The following is a 24,536-nucleotide window of genomic DNA, read 5'->3' on the forward strand; positions in this document are numbered from 1 at the left end:
AAAGATAAGAAAATCCCTTGTTTAAATATTTGTGACTGCCTGCGCTAACAAGAAGTTAATTTATGTGTCATATTCATGCTCGTTCTTCAAATGTCATCACATAGTTTAGGCCAGGGTTCTTAAAAGTTCACCACAGTTGGAAACCTCGTCTGTTGGAAGCTCATGTGTCAGGGAGCAACAAGGGCAGGCGGCTTGGCAAGGGCAGGCAAGCCAGAAGCCAAGGGATATGGCCAAGAGGCAAAGCTGGGATCTCTCCGTGGAGTCAGAAAGAGGAACCAGCATCTGAGGGTGAGGATCAGATCTGGAGTTGGTAACAAGGGTCAGTCACAGCCTGGGGAGCTCCCAGAAAATCCATGCAGATGATCCAGTTCAGAGGTGAAGGCATGGAGTCAGTCTGTGTGTCAGGCTTAGGGTCAGGGAGTCATCGGAACAGATGCAGGTACAACCAAGAGGCAGGGACAAGAGCCTCAGTGTGCATGCACTTCTCAAAAGAAGGAGAAGGACCACCTGCACTAAAGCTTAGCTACACATCCATCACACACCAACCAGCTGGCCTTGGATGCAGGCAGCAAAAAAACCCGGCAAAGGCAGGGAAAGCTCTCAGGGTCCTGTCAATAAAAGCGTGGCACTACGGGCTCACTGTGAATCTGGCTTGCTGAATATTCAGGAGGTAGGTCACCAAATTTCTGCAGAGCAGAAAGCTTTCTGTTATTAAGGCTGTGCATGACAGACACTGCAGAATTGTTTTGGTACATAAAAGTTTGGAGCGATTCATAAACTGATTGCAAAAAATGATCAAAGGTGAAAGATCCTTCCTGATGCATCCAGTAAGTTGTTATTAATCTGCTCTAGCAAATTACTAATAAAAGTACTAGGAGCCCAGCAAGGACTGGAAACACATGCCGGACTTTAGTGCCTCTGAAATGGCTTTGATGCCTAAAACTAGATCGACTGGTATACTTCTTGTTGTTGAAACCCTATTTAATGAGTTTGAGGACAAGGTTCTCTTGGATACAAATAGGAGTTATACCAGTAAAAGAAAGATGAGGCCTCTCAAAATCCTGTAGGATTACTTTGTTACTGTCCAGTTTACACCAAGGTAAGTTATTCAATCCTTGATTTACACCAGTGTGAATGTAGATTTTTCCATTATAAAAGTCAGTTGGGAAGATACCTGATTAAATTCAAAGCAATTGTACATGTGCAAAATCTGTCTGATGATATAGATACTTCCATTTCATGGGGCATTGCCTTTTAAATGGTCTCTGATGATTTATAGTAACTGAGGGTCCCCCTAACATTTGAACTGAACTGAAAATTCATTCTCTCTTCTTTATACATGACCACCCTGTTAGTGCTGGACTCTCTTGTTAAACTTCTGCTTTTTAGCCACCTTTCTGCTTTTTTTGCAATCTGTAAGACTACTTCAGGGTATGGTATTATCACTACTCCTGCACTTGCGTCACAACAACCCCATGCAACGCTACAGGCTTGGGGTGGAGTGGCTGGAAAGCTGCCCAGAGGAGAAGGACCTGAGGGTCCTGATTGACAGTCGGCTGAATATGAGCCAGTAGTGTGCCCAGGTGGCCAAGAAAACACCGTGCTCAGCATAGCACATAGGTTTAGGGAATTAGGAAAAGTGGGTTTTCTGCAAATATCAGAGGTGAGTCCCAAAAGCACAGCTCAGGCATGGGGGAAAGAAAATATCTTTTCTCAAGTAAAAAAACCAACCAAACAAAAAAAAACAAACCACACAACCCCCCCCAAACAAACAAACAAACAAACAAACAAAAAAAACAAACAAAAAAACTAAAGCAATCCAAAATAAAAAAAGATATATGCTGAATAAGTCTCATAAAAATTGGTACCATGGCAACGGAGAAGTATTATTTCCATGTATCTCAGTTTTGTTAGTCTGAAAAGTACTTAGTAAGCAGAATTCTCTGTGAGATGCAGACAAGAGAGAGAGAATGAATGGCACTATCAATTCAGACATGATAAATTAACTGAAGCCACAGCCATGGAATTTTTGCTTTTGTTTGTTCCCACACCTATCACTGGAAGACTGCTTGCCAGTTCCTCAGCTTCCCAGCTGCACCTTTCAATTGGAAGAAGGCAGAAATGCACTTACAGTAATCAGTCAGATACTTGTGATGATTCAGCTGCATTGCTGACAGCATGGTGCAGCACTGACCACGTTTAGCACTGGTGTAAATAGGCTGCCCTCTTTCCATCTGTGCTGCAATTCCATGTTTCTTTGTAGAAGCACCCTGTGAATGTCATGATGGCATGCTCTTGGCATCAGAAGCCTCCTGCAGATGGAGTAGGAGAATGCTTTATGACTCGTGATTTAGCATGACATAATTGTTAGTGACCTTCTTCTGTAACCCCTCTGTTCTCATCTCCCTTTTTCTTTCTGTTCCAATTACTTTGAGCAGCCTCAAGAAAAAAATACCAAACCACCAAAATGAGTAAGTCCCCTATGAAGTCATGAAATGTTTCCCTCTTAAACAATGTCATTTCATGCTTCTACATCTTAAACTCTGACCATTTTCTCCAGTGGGGAAAATGTCAAGTTTAAGTGTCAATACCACTCATTACTAACTAACCATTAGTATCTGAGTGAGAAGTAGTTACTAATACATTCCAACTCAATTTGCAGTGTGTGTTTGGACAAAGTACCAGAATCATTAACTTTTCCACTTCTAAGGCATTTTCCATGAACAGTTTATTTTTTCTAATTATACATCTTGAAAAAGACTACAATGTCATTACTGCTCAGTTGGCTGACGTGCTACTATTTACCAACAGACTGGTACACCAAGATGGAAGCCTGCCTGACATAACAATGATGAATTTAACAGCCAGCAGAGAAAAGGAAGAGGATAAAATGGTGGAAGAGGCTGGTGAGAAAAGAATGGAAGAGCCAGAGGGGGAGGGAGGGAAAGGGAGGGTCGAAAAAAGAAAAGCAGAAGAGAAGGAAGATGAGGACAAGGAAGATGATGATGATGAAGACAATGAATCAGAGGAAGAAGAAACTACAGGTAAGCTCTACAGATCACAAATTTTGCCTTCCTCAGCCTTAGTTAGCAGTAACAACAGATGTTGCATTCTTCGTCATCCCTGCTCACTTCAATCATCAGGTTTTCCTTCGACTTTTACATACAGTCTTTGCCAAAAGCCTGAACTGAGCAGATGGCTACTTGTCAATTATTCAACAGGCTACAATCTCCTTTAGGAAAAAAAAAAAAATCATACTGTTTCTGTAGGATGCTGAGAGGATGAAAACAAAAAAACACCTCTTTCTTCAGGAGGCAACTCTTCTAGGTTGTCTGGATTGGATTAATAAGAGGTTACCCCAAATCCTAAGAAGTTCTTTGGAGTGAAGTCTCTTTATAATAAAGAAAATGTACATACATATTTAATCTCTGATACTGCATGCTTTCAGGGCTCTCAACTCCAGAAGTCCCAATGGCTTTGGTTCATTATTCATGTGCACATTAGTGTCATATTTTTCACTTCTGAATATGGAATGAGTAATAGATGCCAGATGAACATAAAAATGCTGAAGGGCAGACATGAGTAAGGCTGATGTTGTCATCCTTGATACTGCTAGGATGAACTCCTAATATAAACTGTTTCCATAACTCAGTTTGGAATATGAGCCATGAGTGCAAAGCCAGGAAAGGGCATTTAACACCCAAAGAAGCTGTATTGTTTGGAAATGGCCTTACCACAGACTGTGTGGGTCATGCCAATCTTCACAGGACTGTGACACATAAATAAGGACAGGGTTTTTGTCAAGGCAAAATGGCAGTGCATCTGGCTTAACTGCCCCCAGGAAGCTCAGATGAAGCTACTTACCTTTGAGCAACCTGATCTAGTGGGTGGTGTCCCTGCTCATTCAGGGAATATGGAAATAGATTATCTTTAAGGTCCCTTTGAACCCAAACCAGATTCTACATTTCCTGTCGGGGATGTCTTCCCTCACAGAGGTGTTTGTGGGCCATGGGTAACCTGTCTTTGCCAGCTCTCATGCAGTCTAGGAGGGGTGATGAGTTTGTTGTACTCTGTCCATCCCTACATGTTGGAAGGGCTTGGGGACAGTGGCGAGCTGGTGGAGGTTACCCTGTGCAGTGACACGTGCAAGCAAGGAAGTGGGGAGCTGCAGCCTTCTCCCTGGGGCTTCACCATAGCACGAGGTGCTGCTTGCCATGGGTGATCCATCTTCAAGTTGTACATAGAATTATAGAATCATAGAACGTTAGAGCTTGGAAGGGACCTCTAGAGATCATCTAGTACAACCCCTCTTGCTGCAGCAGGATCACCTAGGGCAGGCCACACGGGAACACATCCATGCAGGTTTTGAAAGTGTCCAGAGAAGGAGACTCCACAACCTCTCTGGGCAGCCTGTTCCAGTGCTCTGTCACCCTCATAGTAAAGAAGTTTCTCCTCATGTTGAAGTGGAACTTCCTATGTTCTAGCTTGTACCCATTGTTCCTTGTCCTCTTACTGGGCACCAAGTGAGACTGGCCCCTTCCTCTTGACACCCACCCCTCAGATATTTATAGACATTATTGATAAGATCCCCTCTCAGCCTTCTCTTCTCAAGACTAAACAGCCCCAGATCTCTCAGGTGTTCTTCACAGGAGAGATGTTCAAGTCCCTTGATCATCCTCATAGCTCTCCATGCATTTATGTCTACCAAAGAGTTGTCATTTTTACATATCCATGTGGCTGGAGTTGTGACATTATTATAACATCTTCACATATGCAGACTTTTTTACAGAGTGATGTCCATTTTTTCAATGGATGCCATCAGGCCTGTATTTTATCCCCTGTGCATCTAGTGCCTGAACAGGCTAGACAGAGCTCACTACAGTGCCTTTTCTGCCTGCTCCACTTAACTTGCACTGCCTGGATATACCTTGCATGGTGGCAACACTGCAAATTAAAATAAATGCAATGAAAGAATGAGTGCGAACATCTAATTCTATAAATAAAAACTTCTCTTATGTACACTCATTGCACCTATAAAAAGACATATGGAGGTTTAGAGTTCTATAGCTTAATTTATTTGTCAAGTTTAATTATATACTCATGGAATTTACCTCACTCAGCATTTTATTAGGAATTTCTAAGTTGTGGTTGGAGAAAGGGGCAGAAGAGGAAAAAAATGGAATTTGTTTGTCAGGTATTCCAAAAGTCTGTTTTTTCATGCAAGTGTGCATATTTTCTTCACATAAATATGTACAGAATAACCATCTTGGTGTTCTTTTGTATAAAATAAACTGATAAGTTGAAATAATTGCATACAGAAGCTGGTAACTCCTTTGCATTTTTACTAGCTTAGACAGCCTAGAAGAGAAGTAAAAACATCCTTGTTAAGTGGACCATTCTTTTCAAAAGAGATTTTCTGTTTTTTTCTTCCCTATGATTCTGCTTGAACATCTCTGCAGACTTAAGGAACAAGTGGCATCTGGTGATTGACCGCCTTACCGTACTGTTTTTGAAATTCCTGGAGTATTTCCATAAGATGCAAGTTTTTGTGTGGTGGCTGTTAGAGCTGCACATCATCAAAATCGTTTCTTCTTACATCATCTGGGTCACAGTGAAAGAGGCAAGTAAACACCCACTGTCAAAACTTACACATGGTGGAGACTTGTCAGCATTTGCTGGTGCAGTGGAACATCCAAGAGTAGGAAGATGCTTTCCTCACATCAGACCTGATTGAAACTGAGGCATCCAGCTGGGCTTGACATCTTCTTTCAGAGATCTGCCTAGATATTCTCAATCCTCCTCTTTTTTTCAGATATTAGGTTTTTATTAGTCTCATTCTTTGGATTTAAGAGACATAATCCTTCCACTGCTCAAGCTGGCTGTGGGCACCATCCAGGGATGGAGGTTGTAGAAAAGGCTTAGGAAGAAACATCTAGGAAAATTACTTAAACTGGATCTGGTGCTGAAGAAACAGGAACCTGAAACTATGCCTAAAGAAAAAGGGAGCAACACCTATAGTCATGCCTTTGTTGTGGGCAGTGTGAATTCTCTGCCTGACATAGCCATTCCTTGAACAGGGTAGTAGGACAGAATTCACTAAAAATAAAATAAAAAATCCTTTTTCTCACATCTTTGGGGGGAAAAAGATCAAGAATATGAGGGTGGATACTACAGACACATGGATCTGTGTCATCTCTTCTTTGTTTTGTGTGTAGTAAAGCAGCAGAACCAGCATGTGGTCCTTTGTATTTCATGTCTGTTTGTGGGGTGGGTATGCAGTTTTGTGGGTCTAATAGTATTAATAGTATGTCTGAGATAGTGTGCTTCCTAAACGGACTACTAAGTTTTTCTGTCTTCACATACCATTCCATGTCTGCGTTCTTGTGGTTATTGTTGTAATTTTTTCAGTACTTTTCTCACAGTTTCTGTATGTCCCTTTCTTTTGAATATATTTTTTTTTTCTGTAATTACTATGTAATTTCTCAGTTTTCTTGTTACTCTGTGTAATTTCCATCCTGTTTTTGTGTTTTCAGGTGTCTCTGTTTAACTTTGTGTTTTTAATTGCCTGGGCTCTTGCTTTGCCATACGCTCAGTTTCGCCCATTGGCATCAAGTATCTGCACTGTTTGGACGTGTGTGATTATTGTCTGCAAAATGTTGTACCAGCTCACATCTATTGATCCCAACACTTTTTCCATTAATTGTACATTGGTGAGTACAAATGCATATTAACAAGTTTTGACTGCTGCCTTTTTCAATGAAGAAGAGCAAGAGGAAGCATATAAAGTACTGAAAACTATATTTCACCCGATCTACTATTGTTGATTATCATTCCCTCCCCAAGCAGCCTTAAAGTCAGAAACTGTTGCATTTTCTTTTTAGCCAGGAGAGAATGAAACTAAGGTCAATTTAGAAGAACTCAAAACCTCAGTCCTCTACAGTGGGCCAGTTGATCCTGCAGAATGGGTTGGATTGAGGAAGTCTTATCCCCTGCTTGTGTACTTAAGGGTAACTTCTTTAATTATCTACATTAATGTATTTTCTTATTTGTGATGAAATTTAAAATGTCTTTGAAAGAAATAAACTGCCACACACAAAAAATGCAATGCAAACCATTTATAATAAGGGAGCACAGAGGGGAAGAGGCAGCAGAAAATCCTATCTGTTACACAGGGAATTTCCAGAAGAGATTCAGTACCAATTAAGATGATCTGCATGTAGAAGTATGGCTTTCTGACTCTACCATCTGTTAAAAGCACTCTAAGCAAGGTGATATTTAAGAGGTATAAAGCTTTCAGGTACTAAGAACTGATGGTTCTAATTGGAGCAATTGCCTTGAATGACAGTATATGCTATAAGCAGTTAATTTTCTGAAGTGCTTATTCCTCAGCCACAGCTTAGAAAATATAACGAGTTAAGGGAATAATTCATTCAGACACTAGTAAATGGGTGTCTTTTGTTTTTCTTCTTGTTTTTGGCTGATGCCTGAGAGCAATATTTTATTATTCCCATCTTGATTAGAAAACCCTACTTACAATAAAAATGTGCCAACTTCTGAACAAAACCTTACATGTCTTTTCTCAATTTTAAGAATCAACACATTTTTGTGTACACAGTTTAAGGTTGTCAGAAATTTGTTGACTGACCAACAGCAAGTTTTGATCTAACTTGATTTATTCCTCATTTCTTCCTTGACAGCTTACCTCTTTTTGCTTTGTTCATGTAGGGAAGACCTTCCAAGCTCTGGTGGTTAAACATGTCAGACCCTGCTTGTGCCTCTGCCTCTCACTCCCTTAGCCATGCACCTCCCACAGTTAAGAATATATGTGGGAAAAACCAATTACTGACTCAAGGGTTCTTCATGAAGAGTGAAGTCACCTAGTGATGTTTGGCTTGATGCTAGGAGCTTTGCAGCTATAAATAGATAATACTTTGGGGTTAGAAATTGTTCTAGAAGGGTTTTCATTGCGTTAGCAAGTAAAATTGCTCTACACAGAGGAATTCAGTTCAGAGCGAGACCTGAGCTTCAAGTCTTGGTGTCTTTCTGTTATGCCCCTTTGATAACAGACATTCAAAGAGTCTGCAGTGTTGAAGTCAGGAGCCTAGCTATGGTGGGTTATGGAAAACTATACTGAATAAGAGTAGGAAGCCAAGGGACAGCAAGGAGAAGTAACTTTGTGTCAAAAAAACCCCAAAACCCAAACAAAAAGCAAGACAGTGGCATCTGCCTCAGGACATTCTTGTCCCAAATATTTCACAGTGAACAGAGATCTAGAGATTGCCTCTTCAGCTTCAGTTATGGCTTCCTTGAGGGACTTTCTCTTAGCTGGTCTTTTTAACCTATTTTTGGAGTTGTTTAGTACCTCTCTTCCATTAAGCGTAGGGCAGACCTCCATCCTGAGAGAAAAAAACTCACTTCAGATCTCCTCAAGACTGCATCCCAGTCAGTCTGGCTTTAGCATAGAAGGATCTGTGCCTGAGTGAAGACTTGCAGTTACACTGTTCATTTACAAGAGCATCCAGCATATATTTGCACTACCCAGCATCCTTGCAGTTTCATGAAGTTAGTACTTGCTAGCTGAGCTGCAAATGGCTGTGTGTGTGCTTGTATCACCTATCTCCTGCAAAGCAAAGTGTGATATCTTAAGAGAAACTATGAAGCATGAGAGGGCACATGGGTTGGTCAATGCATTTTCGTTCCCTCTCTTTTCCACAACTAGTTTTCATTATAGTATATTTTTAATGAATGTTTTTAAATATATCTTCTGAATCTCAGTATGTTTCATCAAAATTCAAGACATGGTAGGAACCTTACTTTGTTTCAATGATAATAGCTGGGAATAGGTGCCAGTACATCCCCAAGTGTGGAAATGCTCAGTGGTGACATCCATTTGAATATTCATGGATTTATGCTTATCAGAAAATTTTATATCTTCTTGTGTTTTTGATCTTTATTTTATATTCTTCTGATTGTGTCTCCCATAGAATAACTTACTGATGCTGGCTATTCTGGCTTTTGAAGTTACAATCTACCGTCATCAGGAGTACTATAGATGTCGAAATAACCTTACCACACCTGTGACTAAAACCATTTTTCACGATATTACAAGAGCACATCTGGATGATGGACTGGTAAACTGTGTCAAGTATTTCATAAACTATTTCTTCTACAAGTTTGGTTTGGAGGTAAATCACTATATATTGATTTTCTTTAGACTATCCTTCCAAACCTTTTGATTGTGTTATTTTTGAGTAGTAGCTTGAACTACATTTGGCAGCTGGATGCTTCGTAGTCATCACTTGTGTTAGACCTTGCCACAGTTGCTGTCTACCTGCTAGTAGTGGTTTTCCTCACTGGTTTTCCTCTTGCTTTTCTTTGTGTCTTATTAATAACTCAACTAAAGGGATAAACAGATAGGACAAGGGGCAGAAGTGAGGCATATCCTCTCATGCACACACACACAGGGGGAACCAGGGACTGCAGAAGTGGAAAAAGAAAGCAGGGGCTAGCAGGCCATTGTCTCTATGTAAACATTTCTAAGCTTCTTTTGCCTTCAACTGCACAAATGCATCCTTCTTTTTCTGCTTGTTAGAGTAGCTGTTAGCAATCTGCAGGAGACTGCTAACCTTACTGCAGTGAAAGTTATTGCTGCTTTGTACTACTTGGGTAAAACCAAGTTCTGTCTCCAAGGAACTTTTCAATAGACAAGAAACACACAGAATTAGAAGAGGCAGGTACAAAGAAGTGAAGGGACTGAAGGATAGATAATGTATCCTAAACATCTGGTAGATGTCTTATTTAGTAGACCTGCTTATCTGTTTCCAGCAGTAGTAGCACAGGCTGCTGGACTTTAAGCTCATCTATTGTGTTCCTTCTATCTGCTTCACCCAATTCAACAGCAAAAAATCAGAATGGAACCTGCCTTGAATCCAACCTACTGCTGTACAACTGCGGGGGAAAAAAAAAAAATATATATATTAAAAATTAGCAGCTTCATATTTGTTCCCTTACATCTCCTGTTTGTTCACAGACACATGAAATGCACTTTCAAAAATGTGATCTTTCACAACTTTGTATGGCTATCTGAAGAAGGCAACTCCTAGGCTAATGCATCCTGAATCTTACAATAATAATTATGCTCTTGAGGTATATATTGGACACTGTCACTGCTTGCTGCTGATAAACCGAGTAAAATGTGTCTGGGAATTAGAAATGAGTGAAAATCATTATTAATCAGCAAGCCATTTCCTTTGGGAAATAAGTTTAACCTCATTGAAGTCTGAAAAGAGGGACAATCTAAATAGTGAAGTGTGTTGAATAAATTATTAGCTACAAAGTATTCACTATGTTTGAAAACATGCTTCATAGCACTGAGGGAAGGGACTTTTTTAAGTGGAGCCAGAGAACAAAAATGCTCTGGGATGCAGAGCCTATAGAAGAAAGTTGAACAAAAGCTGCCTTACAGCAATTGATTGGATTAGTCTACAGCCAATAGAAGCTGTATGGTCTAAATGGGAAGCTGTCTAAAGAGAAGTTGTGGAAACCCCATCCCTGCAAGTGTTCAAGACCAGGTTGGTTTGGGCCCTGAGCAACCTGATCTAGTGGGAGGTGTCCGTGCCCATGCAGGGGGTTGGAACTAGATGATCTTTAAGATGCCTTCTAACTCAAACCATTCTATGATTCTGTGAAATCCCTTTTTTTTTTTATGGTTCCCACATAAGAATACACTTTGGTTGTTGTTATTCTTAATAGTTTCTCTTCTTTTTCACATCTGTAAGTGCTATCAAAAAACATGGCTGTGTAATATGTGCTTTGCTTGGCAACTATTAAACATTTCACATAGGTGCTAGTGGGACAGTGCTCTTTCCATTCTGTATCTTTAGATATCCCATAATGGAAACCTGCTTTAGTGCTATGTTCACGTGGCTGTCCCTCATAGAAGAGTATCAAAAATTTGGGATGTTGGAGAGGTGTGAGAGAGGTTGCTGTTGGAGAGATACAGACTGTTTTAATGAGTTCCTGCAGTCAGCTCTAGCACATGTCCAAGCATTCTGGCTGAGTCCAGAGTAGTTTATCATTACTGCATTGACTAGTCATCAAGTTGTAAATGTTGCTTATGTTTCTTTGCTTCTTTTCCAGACCTGTTTTCTTCTATCAGTAAATGTAATTGGTCAACGAATGGATTTTTATGCCATGATTCATGCCTTCTGGCTGATCGCTGTATTGTATCGACGTAGAAGAAAAGCTATTGCAGAGATCTGGCCAAAATACTGCTGCTTTCTGGCATGCATCATTACATTCCAGTACTTCCTTTGCATTGGCATCCCACCTGCTCCTTGTAAAGGTAAAGACTCTTACTGTTTATGGACAATTAAAGCTGCTTCCTTTTACAAAACAGTGCTGGGAAATTGATAATTATTCAGAAGAAAAGGATGAAGTAATTTTTATGAAGTACTTACTGCATTTTTGTGTGCTTCTGTCATACAGACTATCCATGGAGAAGTGGCAATGCCAACTTCAACTCCAACATCATAAAGTGGTTATACTTTCCAGACTTCATTGTGAGACCAAACCCTGTCTTCCTTGTCTGTAAGTGTTTCAGCACATTTTTGTGAAGTGTTTACATGTCATTTGCTGAAAACATCTGTACAGTGTCATTTGAAGCCAGCCTTTTATTTACCCTTCAGTAGCAAGCTGACATGTTCTGTGGGAGATTGAATACTAAGTGTGGCTTTGTATGCAGTAGAAAAATTCAAAGGACTAGTAATTTCTGCATCTGCTTTTCCCCCCATCCCATTTTTAATGAAGGTACATCAAAATGTATGGATTATTTCCTCTTTTCTCATGTATTTCTCAGTAAAAATAATACAAGATGAGAGGTTAAAAAACTAAAGACATGAATACATTTCAAACTTACATTAAATGTGTTGAAAGTAGCACAGTCTTGGAAGTTCAATGTGAGGGAAAACTTTCTGATAACTACATTATAATATTTCACCACTACTCCCTACAGGTTAATGACTGAATTTTTCATTGCAATGACTGCTTTCTCCTAGATGATTTCATGTTGCTGCTGTGTGCATCCTTACAAAGGCAGACTTTTGAGGATGAAAATAAAGCTGCAGTACGAATCATGGCTGGAGACAATGTGGAAATTTGCATGAATCTTGATGCAGCATCTTTTAGTCAGCATAATCCTGTTCCTGACTTCATTCACTGCCGGTAAGAACTGAATCTTACATACTTGGTGGCTGTATTTTGGTGGTTTCCCCCAAAACACAGACATGTCAGGAAGAATACAATGTAGACTGAGTTTACCCATGTACATGTTTAATCCCACAGAGTTGTCAGTCATGGCCCACTGAGTTGTTGTCTAGGTACAATCAAAGTAGTACTCTAATATAAGAGAATGTCCTTTGTGCTACTTCATTTAAGCATAAGAACCTTAAAAGCGCCTTGAAGGACAATTGGCATATCTTCTGTTTCTCAGCGTTTATGTAAGGTTGTTTAATAAGGTGAGTAATACAAAAAGGGGGCAGAGCCTGAGACAGTCTGTTCTGGTTCGTCTTCAAACAATGGAGCCATTCCTATGTGAACATTTCAGCAAACACATCTTCTCTCAACTCTTCTGAGTTGCACTGGGTCTGCTTTTAATTAAAGTTGTCTCTGGAAATTCATTGCAGAATTAGAAGAATAAATGGGAAGAATTAGATTTCTTACATATTGTGTTTTGTCAGACAAGGTGTTCATTTTATGAATGCCTGTTACCAACAGATGTTTGAATGTGAAATGGATTTTAAAAAAAAAATTAAAAAAAATTAACTAAGACCTAGCAACGTCTCCCTTTTGCAGATAAGCTAAGCTTTTGTTTCTTTTACCAGAGAAGTGCTATCACCAGAAGCCCTTCTCAAGATTTTTATGCTGATCCTGTTGATTCTGTTAGAAATGGTGGCCAAATCTATCTTGAAATAGGCTTTGAGGAGGATACCATTGAAATTGACTCATTTGTCCAGGGATTTATTGTCCCTTCTGGGCAAAGGGTGGAGAGTTGTCCCCCTTGAGTGTTTCAAGTCTACACAGGGAACCAGCTGCTTGAGATCCACTAAGATAAGAAAAAGAGAAATTACAATCTGTTTTCAAAATGCTTCAAGTGAGGATGCTTTCCAAAGACATCTGCCAAATAGGGCTTGGTTGACAGGAACATGTAGGGAGGATTGCCTGAACTTTTTTCTTTCACTGTGGTGGTGTCCAGGTTAGCAAGAGCTAATAGAGCAGTTGTATCAGACATTCTGATGTGGTTGGTCACTGGTAAAAGACCATTACTGGTGACATGGTTGCTGGCAGAAAGAAAAGGTTGAATTTTCCCCACTTAGTCCAGAATAAAAAGTAATTGTGAAAAAAACTCACTAATTATGAGAATGTGACTTACAGCTATCTTCAGAAGGGAAAAAAAGAGGAAGAAAATCACTGCTTTTTAAACAGCCTCTTCTGGCATATTTTCAAAGTTCCCTGAAATCTGGTAGGTATTTCTGGTCATCTGTTGAAGATATTCCCAAATGAAAATGAAAAGTTCGAAGCACATAGGATGCTCTTTGAAGATTTTGGATGGGAGTCAGAGTCAGGTTTATAATGAAAAGCAAAGTCCAAGCTGAACTGGCCTGCTGCCTCTCCCCAGTCCTTAGGGTTGAATTCTGTGTTTTGATCCATATGTGTGGTGTGCATCAGCTTGAAGTAATTGGTGGCATCATACTCATTCAAATGTAGTGCTTGGCATGTGCTAACAAAATAGACCTGTGTGTAGATGATTAACAATAAGCACCATTTAATTGAGAGTTTGCAACTTGTATTAAGGAGTAAGGAATATTGCTGGTGGAAAGGATAAAAAACCCCAGAAAATCAAAGAATCCCATTAGCAGTAGTGTGCTGAACAAATAAACTGTGACCCCTCTATACTTGTTCCAGCTAAATATAGAAATCTGTGGAACTGTTTTGTGTGATAGTTTTATGTTGCATGAATAAGAAGGAGAATGGGAAAAAAACCCAACCAACCTAAACAAAACCAAACAACAACAAAGAAAACCCAGCCAAATCAAAACAGACAAACAAAACCAAACAAAACCCCAAAATAGAACAAACCAAAAACAAAGAAACAAGGCAAAGAAGGAAACAGAACAGGGACATTTTTGTTTGAAAAAATCTATCAAATTAATAGATAACCCATTCATCTCAGGAACAGAGAAAATTCCTGTTTATAAGATCCTTGCTTGTAGATGCTGGGGTAGGTAAGCTGTAACTTCTTTGTAAAAGCAGGCCTTCCTTTAGTATGAACTACATAATATATCTTGTGTTCTTGATTATTTCTTTCTTTGAGCCCTTAAGTATCTTCTTCAGTTCTTTCAATACAGTGCAGATTTTTCCAGGCTTTAGATGATGTTATGTTTGAGAGGTTGCACTGTGTATATGGAACTTTAAATGCTGAATTTCCCTCAAAGAAGAATGGCTGGACATTCTCTTAAGGTGACTGAAACAGCTTTAGGGATTATAAATCTTTTAAGAGAAGGACTCTTAAGCTCTGGGGAACCCACTGGAGATATACCGCAGAAAAAGGTATATATATATATCTGATCTCCATCCAAGACAGTTTGGAACTGGAAGGACTTTGTCTGGATATATTTCTTGCACTCTGCATAGAAGTTTCAGAATGGTCTAAATATTTAGAAACATGGACAAGAACTTGGTTCAAGGCTTATCCAAGCAGGTGAAATCAAAAGTGGCATTCCTTCAGAAGTCAGTCAGAAAAGGCCAAACAAGTGAAGACAACCTGGTTATGAATAAATTAAAAAGCATTTAAAAAAAATAGTGCTTAGTATTTATGTGTTTTCTGAGAAGCCTGATACATACTTACTGCCATGTAAAAGAAATGGTCATTGTGGACTGTCTCTTCCCTTGAGAAGATGCCAGTTGTTCATTGTCCTGGTAGGCATGGATAAAAGCTTTTAACTGCATTATAAACAGTAGCAGAAAAAAGAATGTATTTCCAAATGCTTAATTTTCTTCTCTCTGGAGAAATGCTTGAGCTCAGCAATGATAAATACAGTCTAAGGAAGAGATTTCCTAAAATTTTCTTGTCATTCCACCCCCACATTTCTCAGGGGATATATGCTTGACCCCAAAGGAGAATACAGCTAAAGGTCTTTGAAACAGAAATAAAAACGAAGAGTAGACGCTTTTAAAATGAAACAGGATTTAAAGCAGTTTCACTGAGGATAATCCTTTCCCACAGTCTCTGATGCTGGAAAATACTCATTTCAGTTCCAAAGCAGTTTTCAGATGTTCTCCTATACATTGACAGGGAAAAAAATTTGGGTTGTAAACTACTTTTTTTTTTTTTCCTCCTAAGAGCAGAAGCAATATTAAAAGCCAGTCATTGAACTATCTCCTTTAATACCTGCACCATGGGAACCATCACCAGGTGAGCCAGGTGGAGGCACTCAAAGGCAGCTGTGAGGATCATCATTACACTTACCCAGTCATATTTGTTGTGTAAAACAGGTGAATATTTTGGGGCTAATAAAATGAGCCTTAACAAATAACACAGCTTTGGATTTGGGAATTTCTAAAGCAGATAGAAGCATGAAGGAAGGACTTCACTAGTAATTGTGAGAGTAAGAGAATATCAGTCTCCAAAGAGGGCTTGATGAAAACTATGGGAACAAAAACCTATGGGATCCACAACAGTAAATTTGAAGAAGTCATTGAGCTACTTTTCAAGAGTTTCAATATAGCTATTGAGAAAAGGAAAAGAAATTAATCTACCTGATGAAGACTTAAAGGGAGCTGCAGGGAAAGGCTTTGGGGGTGGAGGTTTGGTGAGACATTACCAGTGTTGGGATTCGAGGGGAAACAGTTTGTGCTGCAAGGTCATGGAAGCAATAGGAGATAGGGAAGTGGGAAAGAAGGAAAAAATTTGGAGAGCAGAGGTAGCTTACAGAGTGCACATATACAGGGATAATATGCCTGAAGGAGGGGAAGAAGCTAGTCATCAGAAAACGGCTTCAGGAAGAGCTCCGGATTTATCTGGAGGTGGTAAGTTGCACTCAAAGCAGAACAAGTGGATGATAAGAAAAGGCAATGAAGCTGTGTAACAGTGGCTCCTCCAGCATGAAGAAGCCTTGACCTGTATCAGTCAGTTCAACAGCACAATATTCTCTCATCTGTGAGTAAGCAGAAGTGTGTTCTTTCCCTAAACTTCACAGTCCTGGCTTTCCCCAAGGGGTTATTGGCTGCTACATCAGCACCTCGTGGTGCCTGGAGGCAGAAGTCTGGACATCAGACTGGCCACAGCCAAGCACATGATTAAGTGTGATGGGAACACACCTAGAGCAATCTTTTTGCAACAGGCTGGATTGTATTACAGTTAAAAATTAATTTCTGTGGAAATAAAATACTGAAACAATCATGAGAACACTAATAAAGCTTTAGTAAGGAAAAACAGGTTATTTGACAAGAAGAGCCAACTGAGGTTACTATAGCTTTGATGGATGGGTGGAATGAACTTCAGACTTTGTCTTCTGTGTTTTGAGCAAAGTGATATGGTAACTTTTTCCAAAAAGTTAACCAGAGTATCACTGGATTTTGCTAAAGACACAGTTGGCAAATCAGCATTTATTAGTTTTTCATTTGTGTTTCAGTTTTCTTCTGTGTAATTTCACATTCAGAGGTTATCAGGCTGCAAACCACCAGTTTTATGTTCTTGGTACACTGCTGTAGTGGCTTATCTTCCTCAGCTGTGTGGCTGTTTTCCTGGCCCCCAGCTGTACACTCCCACTTTTGCATTCATCACACCAGCAGTGAGTTGGCTCATAGGCTGAATGGGCAGAAAAGTATCTCTTCCTTCTATCCTCTCCCAAAATAAATAGGTTTTTGCAAATTTACTTCTTTAAACCAATTCAAAGATCCAAAGCCAAAGAAGAGGCTGGAACCCAGAGCTGAGGGGATGAAGGGGAGTGGGACAGTCCCCTTGGGAAGCAGCTGGCTCTCAGATTTCCAAGGTGTATTGTCAAATACCACATCCCGAGAGTGGCCTCTCCTCTCTGTGACTGGATGTGGAGTTAAAGATCACCTAGAAGATGAGGTTTGGAAAGTTTACATGGCATTAATCTAATGATCTGTGTGGTCTGCAGTGAAAGCATAAAATTACAGTGTATGCTATCCAAGACTAAGCATTTTCTGCTGTCTATGAAGAAGTTTTCAAACATAGCATAAGCACCCTCATGGGCCTTCTGGATTTGTGTAAGGTCTTTGTGGCTATTGGGGTGGTTTTGTGCTTCAGCCTCCCACTGTTGCATTATAATTTCCAGAGCAAGGAACTGAAACTTCTCACTTCCTAACTTTCTGGAGTTTGAGGCAGAATTTGCATCCAAGAATGCCTCAAGTGATTTGAGAGGCAATATGTTGAGAACACCCCCCCCTACCACCAAGACAAGTCTTCATTCACAATTTTAAGGCACTTGACCTACGTATATCATTGTAAACAATTAATAAAAATTAGGGAGATGCACAACTCCGCACTATAACAGACAAGTTTTGGCATATTGCAACTAAAACGTGAGATTTCAGGAATATTTTTATCTACCTGAGACTGACTGACTATAGTTCTATCCGTTGTGTTCAATGTGGCTTTGCCCTGGGGCCAGCACATAAGTACCTGAGATAGTTGGTGATATTGATTGGTTAGTCATGCCCTGGATCACTTGTTCCAGCACCGTTTTGTAAGATGTCCTCTTCAAGGTGAATTCTTGGGAGCCATTTTTATGGTTGGGCTTTCTTGTAATTCCATATTTATAAAAATGAGAATGATTTCCATCTCTAAGAACTACATAATTTGTCACTTGACATGGTTGTATTGCCTCCTGCCTTTTGAGTCCGGTGCTATTATATTTAAGGTATCTTTTTGAAAATGAGAATAACAGATGTACTTAATATTTTAGATGACTGCTAAAATGTAGCAAACAGATAACATTATAAGAGAAAAATAGCTAAGTTCTTGTCTTTTTTTTTTATATGCTCCCTAATTTCTGGAAGTTTTACTCTGAGGGAAGTTATTACTAAAGGAACACCAAATATTATCGTTGTTTTTTTCTGGAGAAACACTGAGAACACCATTTTCAGTGCATATTAAGTTAATCAAGACCTATTCAACGGTTTTCTTCCACTCCTTTGTTTTACTAGTGTGTATAGATTATTTGTTAATGTTTTATTATCACCCAAAACCTGGTAGCATCTCTAAGTCATGATTCTTTTAGATTTTGCAAGTAGCAGTCCATAAATTTCTTAAATGTTTGTGTGAAATAAACATAAAGGGACTTTCTCATTGCCTTTTGTTAAATGACAAGTGAAATGTATAATACTGGCTTATAAATGCAAGACTATAAATACAAAGCCCTAGAAAGTTCTGAGCCTGAGAACACCCAGCAGCAGGGGCCTTTTTATGTGGCTTCATACAGTGCACTTAGTTCATTTACTCCTTACATGGTTTGGCTTAGGTGTGCGTGTACTCCTAGAATGTTGTGTCCTTGCCTGGTTTCCTGACAAATCTACTTTTGCAGCCTAGGCGAACAGACCCTGGAAACACAGTTACATCTGGAATCAAAACCCTAAATGGGGGGGAAACTAAGAATTAGTTGGTTTTCAGTGGTTAGCTGTATGTAGTATTTGGTATTGCCTTTGGCAGATATTCTTATTTGAAAGCTCATTGTGTCAATATTAAGTCAAGATTTTAAGGAATCTGATAATACCAAATTGTTTCTCACTCTTCTCCACTGTGAGCCAGGCTTTTTTCAGATAATTCTGTCTTGTAGATTCCTGGCAAATGTTTCAGTAAGTTCTATCACATTTATGTTCTATAGAAAACTTTCACCCCTCAAAAGTTTTACAGTTGATCTCCATGGAGAAAGATATTTTCAGCAGCTGTCTTTGAAAACTAGGCTTTTAACCAAACTGAATTCCCCAGTAGTTATAAATAAATAGAGAATTGTTTGCAGTGGTGTACTGTTGCTGGCTTTTTAAGACAGATTTGCTGTAGTATTGCTGAGACTTCTTAAAAGATGATCTCAGATAGCTTTTAAATTGCACATGGTAGCATTGCCAGATAATATCACTCTATCATGAGGTTTGGGGAGAACATGTTTTTCCCTTTTTCAGGACAAAAAGCTTGATACTGCGTGATGCAAAATGTCTTGACTGGGTGTAGCTAGGGGCCTATGCACATGAGTGAACTAGAATTGAGTATATAAGCCAGGCAAGTACATGAACGAGCTAGACCCAGTGACCTTGGTGTTAGCCTTAAGCAGGTGCCCAGATGTTGAAGCATGACAAGAACGCTCAGCAGACCTTAGGCACAAGTGTCAGCCAGTAGCACAGGTTGAGAAAAGGTAGCATTGTCCTCAGAAAATAGTAACCTTTTCTCCTTCCTTACTTCCAGGTCCTACCTAGACATGTATAAAGTGATAATATTTAGTTACCTCTTCTGGTTTGTGCTCACTATAATCTTCATAACGGGAACCACAAGGATCAGCATATTCTGCATGGGCTACTTGGTAGCCTGCTTTTATTTCCTTCTCTTTGGTGGAGATCTGCTGCTGAAGCCCATCAGGAGCATTCTGCGTTACTGGGACTGGCTGATTGCCTACAATGTCTTTGTGATCACAATGAAGAACATCCTCTCAGTAAGTAGCTGCTGCCTTTCCTCTGCCCTCAGCACTTTGGAACAGTGTGCACAGAGCATTGAGTGGTCATTAAAAATCCTTTTTCAGGACCACAGCCTTCTGCAAGCTCAAAGCAGGCTCCATTTTGATTCAGAAACTGATAGTGCATATCCAGGGAATAGTAATGCATGTACATTACAGGAAGATGTGCACCCTTGTGTCCTGGTCAGCTCTGTGCAAACTCACAAGCTATTTTCAAAGGGCCAGGTTCTGGTTTCTTTGCCTGCTAAAGTCTCTCCTTAGAAGTCTTGTGAAAATCTCAGTGGAGTAAGAAATGAGTAAGAAGTGCAAGATTAGTTATACCATTGATAAATAGTGCACATGTGGAGCCTTGTCTTTAAAACTAGAATTTTCAAGCCCAGTACTAGATGCAGTTGTTGTGAGATGTGATGTAATTAGTGACATTGACTACAAAATTATGAACTACATTCCAGTTTTGTTTAGAACTAGTGTGAGGTTCAGGTGAAAACAGATATACTTGAAAATTAAATGTCAAATGATTCTGCAAAATACTAAAGGTTTTGTTACATTAATTAGCTCTTTAAAGTGGATTCTTGCCGTGGCACAAATAGGTGATTGAGACAAGCTTTTTTTGAAAGATAAATTCAGATTTATTCCTGGTGATTGCTTTTCAGCTTCGAACATTTTTGTGCAGGAGTGAAAAGAGCAGACATTTTTCTTTTTACATTTATATAAGTCACTGTACTGAAATAAAATTGATTTATGGGTGGTTCGAATTTGCAAATGTTCTAAATGCTTACATGTGTGCTTCATTTTATGCTTGGGAATTCAGTGGAGCTGTGTGTGTGCTAAGCTTCTCCGTATATGTTTGCAAGATTAAGTCAGTGATTTATAAAAGTTGGTTAATGTGCCAGATGTATCACTTTCTCTGCAAAAACACACATGAAACCCACGTACCTCCCATCTCACTGATAATCAAAGGAAAAAATGCTTGCTATCTAAAAGTGATGTCACTGATAAAGGCACTCTTTCCTCTAATCTCTGGTTTAGTAATGAGATATAAGACAGCCCAGGGCGATCGTGATATTCTCATGTAATGTATAGAGGTGCAATTTTTCTTTATAACCCCTCTATCTTGTTATATGAAACTGTTACTTTATTTTCCAGATAGGAGCATGTGGTTACATTGAATCATTAATTAAGAATAGTTGCTGGTTGATTCAGGCATTTAGCCTGGCTTGTACAGTTAAAGGCTACCGTATTCGTAAGTATAGCTCAATTTCTTTATAATTTCCTATAAATAAAGAATCACCTTCAAAATCTTCTGTCATATTTAAGTTGTTCCTTCTCCTGACATATTATCTCATGAAATAATCATACTTGCAAGTTCAGTTAATACAGCACGGTCCTGTATTGACTACCTTTTTTTTTCACACTTATTCTCATGTTTTTGGTGATGATGGGGGGAGTGGATGAGGGTAGAGGTAAGAGAAAGGAGGAATGAAGTAAGAAGAGCAAGACACTTCATCTGTCAGTGAGCTGTTAATTTGGCTTCCATTTGTCCTGACGCTCTGGACTGATGATTTGAAAACACCTGATTATTTTTTTTCAGTGTCTTTTGCTGAATTTAAATAACTGTTTCATCCTACTGAGTTTGAGTAAAGTTCTGAATTCTTATCTTCGTGTCTGATCCTAATAGATAAGTGAGGAGTAGGGGAAAAAGCAGGAAATAGGAAAATGCAAATTCACAAGATAAAAGGTGCCCAGTAGCTCTTGTATTATCCAAAACTTTTTGAGCAACAACAGAAACTTAGACTCAGGTTTCTGACTCCCCAGGAAATGGGCACAGCAGGCTTTGAAACTCTTGGAGCTTGACCTTCCAGACCTATTAGACTGGCTTGCTTGATTGTAAACCCAGTTTTGAGCCTGAGTCTGTCCCTTGAGTAATTCTGTTCCCTTCTATGGGGCAGCATAGGCCGTTTAGTTTATAGTTTAGCTCCACAAAACACAGTTTCAATTTTTTAATATCCCCAAGAGAACTGCCTTTTAGAGAATAAAGAAAGGATGAAAGAAAGACACAGACCAATCCAAAATCTAGAGGTAGGAGGAATGGGATTTCCTCTCTGCTTGTCTCCTTCCACCCCAAAGGAAGCATTCTTGTGGTTTCAAATATTTTTTCTCTTATGCAATGGAAAGAGACATTGAACTGAGTTGTGGGGAGGAAAAATAAAGATATTAGGTGGTGGCAGTCAAAAAGTTATTTTGACAAAAGTAAACCACTTCTTTCTTATGTTGATAATGTTCTTAATAAAAAATCGAGACAAAAAGTGACTTTGAAATAAAATAAAAAAAATTAAACATTCCATTTAGGAAATAGTGATACAAAATATTTCATGCTAACAAAAATACTTTTTTTCCTATTCTTCATTTTCAAGTACTTCTTAGGATAGGATGAATTAATTTGCAAATTCACTTTTGGTGAATTCTCAGTTTTCATGGGATATCACCTTGTTGGAAGCTTTCCAGTTTTCTGTAAAAAAATATGCTGCACTTCAAATTAAAATGTATGTTTGTGGGTTTTTAAAAATATAATTAAATTACTTCAATTAATACAGTTTTATAAGCTAAGATTACTTAATTGATTAGACATGATAAAAGAATACTTAATACAACAGTCCTTATGCTGAGGGTGTCTTTTTCCAGCAACCAATGATCAAGATTGTAAACTGCCCAGTGGTGAAGCAGGAATCATTTGGGACAGTATATGTTTTGCTTTCCTTCTGCTGCAAAGAAGAGTCTTCATGAGTTACTACTTCCTGCATGTGGTTGCAGATATAAAAGCTTCTCAGATCCTTGCATCAAGGTAACATAAATTCAAAAAAATTAAACAGCTCAAGTCTCTCATGGCTATGGTACTTATATGTTTATGATAGGTAGTACTGAAAGAGTCCTTTAACATTGGTTTAATCAATATATGCTGAATTCATAATTGCAAACCCAATGCTAACAAACTACACATGAGAAAATTAATTAACTGAGAATCTTGCAGAAATTAAACCGTCTTTTATACCAAATACTATCTGCTGCTCTCATAGCCCTTATTAAAAGCTGGGCAAGTTGATGTGTATTGCAGCATTGTCTCAACATCAATACATAGGAGAGCAAAGGCCAGAGTTTCTAAGCCTTGGAAAAAGACTCTGCTATCAGAGCCTGTTTGAGACAATGGGACTTAGAAACCTTGATTCCAAAAATGTTGCATGAGAAAAAGTATGGCAAAGTTACAGTGTCTGGCTTGGTAGGACCATTGGGAAGTCACTCAGGAAGTGTCCCACCACTAAACGCTGACTAGGTGTGGCAAATAAACACCACCCTCTTTGAACCTGTTACTTGCCATTTCCCACAAGCATCCACCCCTAGTTATCACTAGCACAATCATTCTTCTGTTTTCTTAGTAAGAATGCAGATTAGGAATGAAATTCTGGTTTTAATTTCAGTACGATTTCTAAGGAATTACTTTTGTCAGTATTGGATTAAATGTATTGAGGCATTATTTTTCCCTGAAAAACATACAGACGTTGATTTCTCCCTGTGTTTGAGGGCAAAATTTGGCTTGAATGTCCTGAAAGGAAGTATTTTTTTATCTTCCTCTCCTTCTCCCTCCAGGATTTTTTTAAAAGGGGGCCATGTCCAGCTGCCCATACCGAACAAAATTCACCACTGTCAACATGGCTAGTAAAAGATATGTGCATCAATCCCATATTACCTCTGTCAGACTTTGTTCTAGAGTGAATTTCAGTGCTGATGCCCAAGATTGCTGGATACCAATTTTTTGGTAGCGTTTTTTGGACACTCTGTTCACACTGAAAACAGCACAAAGCAAAATCATTAGTATCAGAATGACTTTGAAATTGGAAAGTTTGCATCCAGAGGGAAAGAGCAGACTCATGGAAGTGGCACTGAGCTGGATTGAAAGAAACATACATGGTTCTTACTTCCAGCTTTGTGTCTTTTGGTAAGTTACTGAACTTACCCAGGCAGGAGCTCTCCAGAAGCAAAAGTGGAGACCCAGTGGCCTACATCAGGAGCTTTGTAAAGATATATTAATGACCAAGAAGTGCCAAGTTATTACCGGAAGGAGGGTAATAGACATACAGTGGTATGATTAACTTTTTAGTTAGCTGATTACCGTGCTAAAATCGAAGTTTGAATTTACATGGACAGTGGAGAAGGTCAAGTTTGGATTCAGACAGCACAATCTGAGTCTGTCTTCCAGTTAAAGTTAATATTGTGAAATACAAATGCCTCAGCAAAAGAAGATTTAATTGTTAGTGATGAGGATCCAGCTACCATTTTCAATTGTTCATAAGGATGTAGGAGTGATCAAGTTGCTAAGGAGAACATGTCCTTCATTGTTATACTTTACCATACTTTGAGACAATAATGATGGCCTGTCTTGATTGTATTCCTTTAAAAAAGTTTAAATACAGTTATCCTCCATATTACATGGAAGATTTATTAATCTCACAGAAAACATGGTTGAAAAATTATTTTGTAGTAGACTTATGAAATTATAGATGTTCTTACTGAATTCCTGACAAAAGAAAGGCTTTAAATCTATGCTACTTCTGTGAGAGAAATTTTGAGGGTCTTTGTGAGTCTTCAAGAGCTGATGGATGAATAATGAAGAATCTCCAAGACAAGTGATCTGAACATCTATATCAATGACTTAATTACATTTCTAATGAAGTGGAGTTAGAAGCCATATTATTTTCACCCACAAGAAACTTGATTAAGGATATTTGTCTTCAG

The 24,536-nt window shown here is 39.0% G+C and overlaps 1 protein-coding gene across 1 annotated transcript in view; it reads left to right on the forward strand.

The window, feature by feature from the left end:
- The window catches only part of PIEZO2 (piezo type mechanosensitive ion channel component 2), a 320,085-nt gene that overhangs the window by 242,133 nt on the left and 53,416 nt on the right, over positions 1 to 24,536 (forward strand). The window contains exons 19-30 of the mRNA XM_051612156.1: positions 2,439 to 2,471; positions 2,812 to 3,044; positions 5,460 to 5,620; positions 6,534 to 6,710; positions 6,882 to 7,007; positions 8,985 to 9,185; positions 11,140 to 11,344; positions 11,488 to 11,589; positions 12,057 to 12,222; positions 19,484 to 19,727; positions 20,895 to 20,991; positions 22,431 to 22,590. Coding sequence (XP_051468116.1) covers positions 2,439 to 2,471; positions 2,812 to 3,044; positions 5,460 to 5,620; positions 6,534 to 6,710; positions 6,882 to 7,007; positions 8,985 to 9,185; positions 11,140 to 11,344; positions 11,488 to 11,589; positions 12,057 to 12,222; positions 19,484 to 19,727; positions 20,895 to 20,991; positions 22,431 to 22,590 — 1,905 coding nt within the window. The remainder of the gene's footprint in view (positions 1 to 2,438; positions 2,472 to 2,811; positions 3,045 to 5,459; positions 5,621 to 6,533; positions 6,711 to 6,881; positions 7,008 to 8,984; positions 9,186 to 11,139; positions 11,345 to 11,487; positions 11,590 to 12,056; positions 12,223 to 19,483; positions 19,728 to 20,894; positions 20,992 to 22,430; positions 22,591 to 24,536) is intronic.

Source organism: Apus apus, chromosome 2 (genome assembly GCF_020740795.1).
Source record: "Apus apus isolate bApuApu2 chromosome 2, bApuApu2.pri.cur, whole genome shotgun sequence".
Classification (NCBI taxonomy): Eukaryota; Metazoa; Chordata; class Aves; order Apodiformes; family Apodidae; genus Apus; species Apus apus.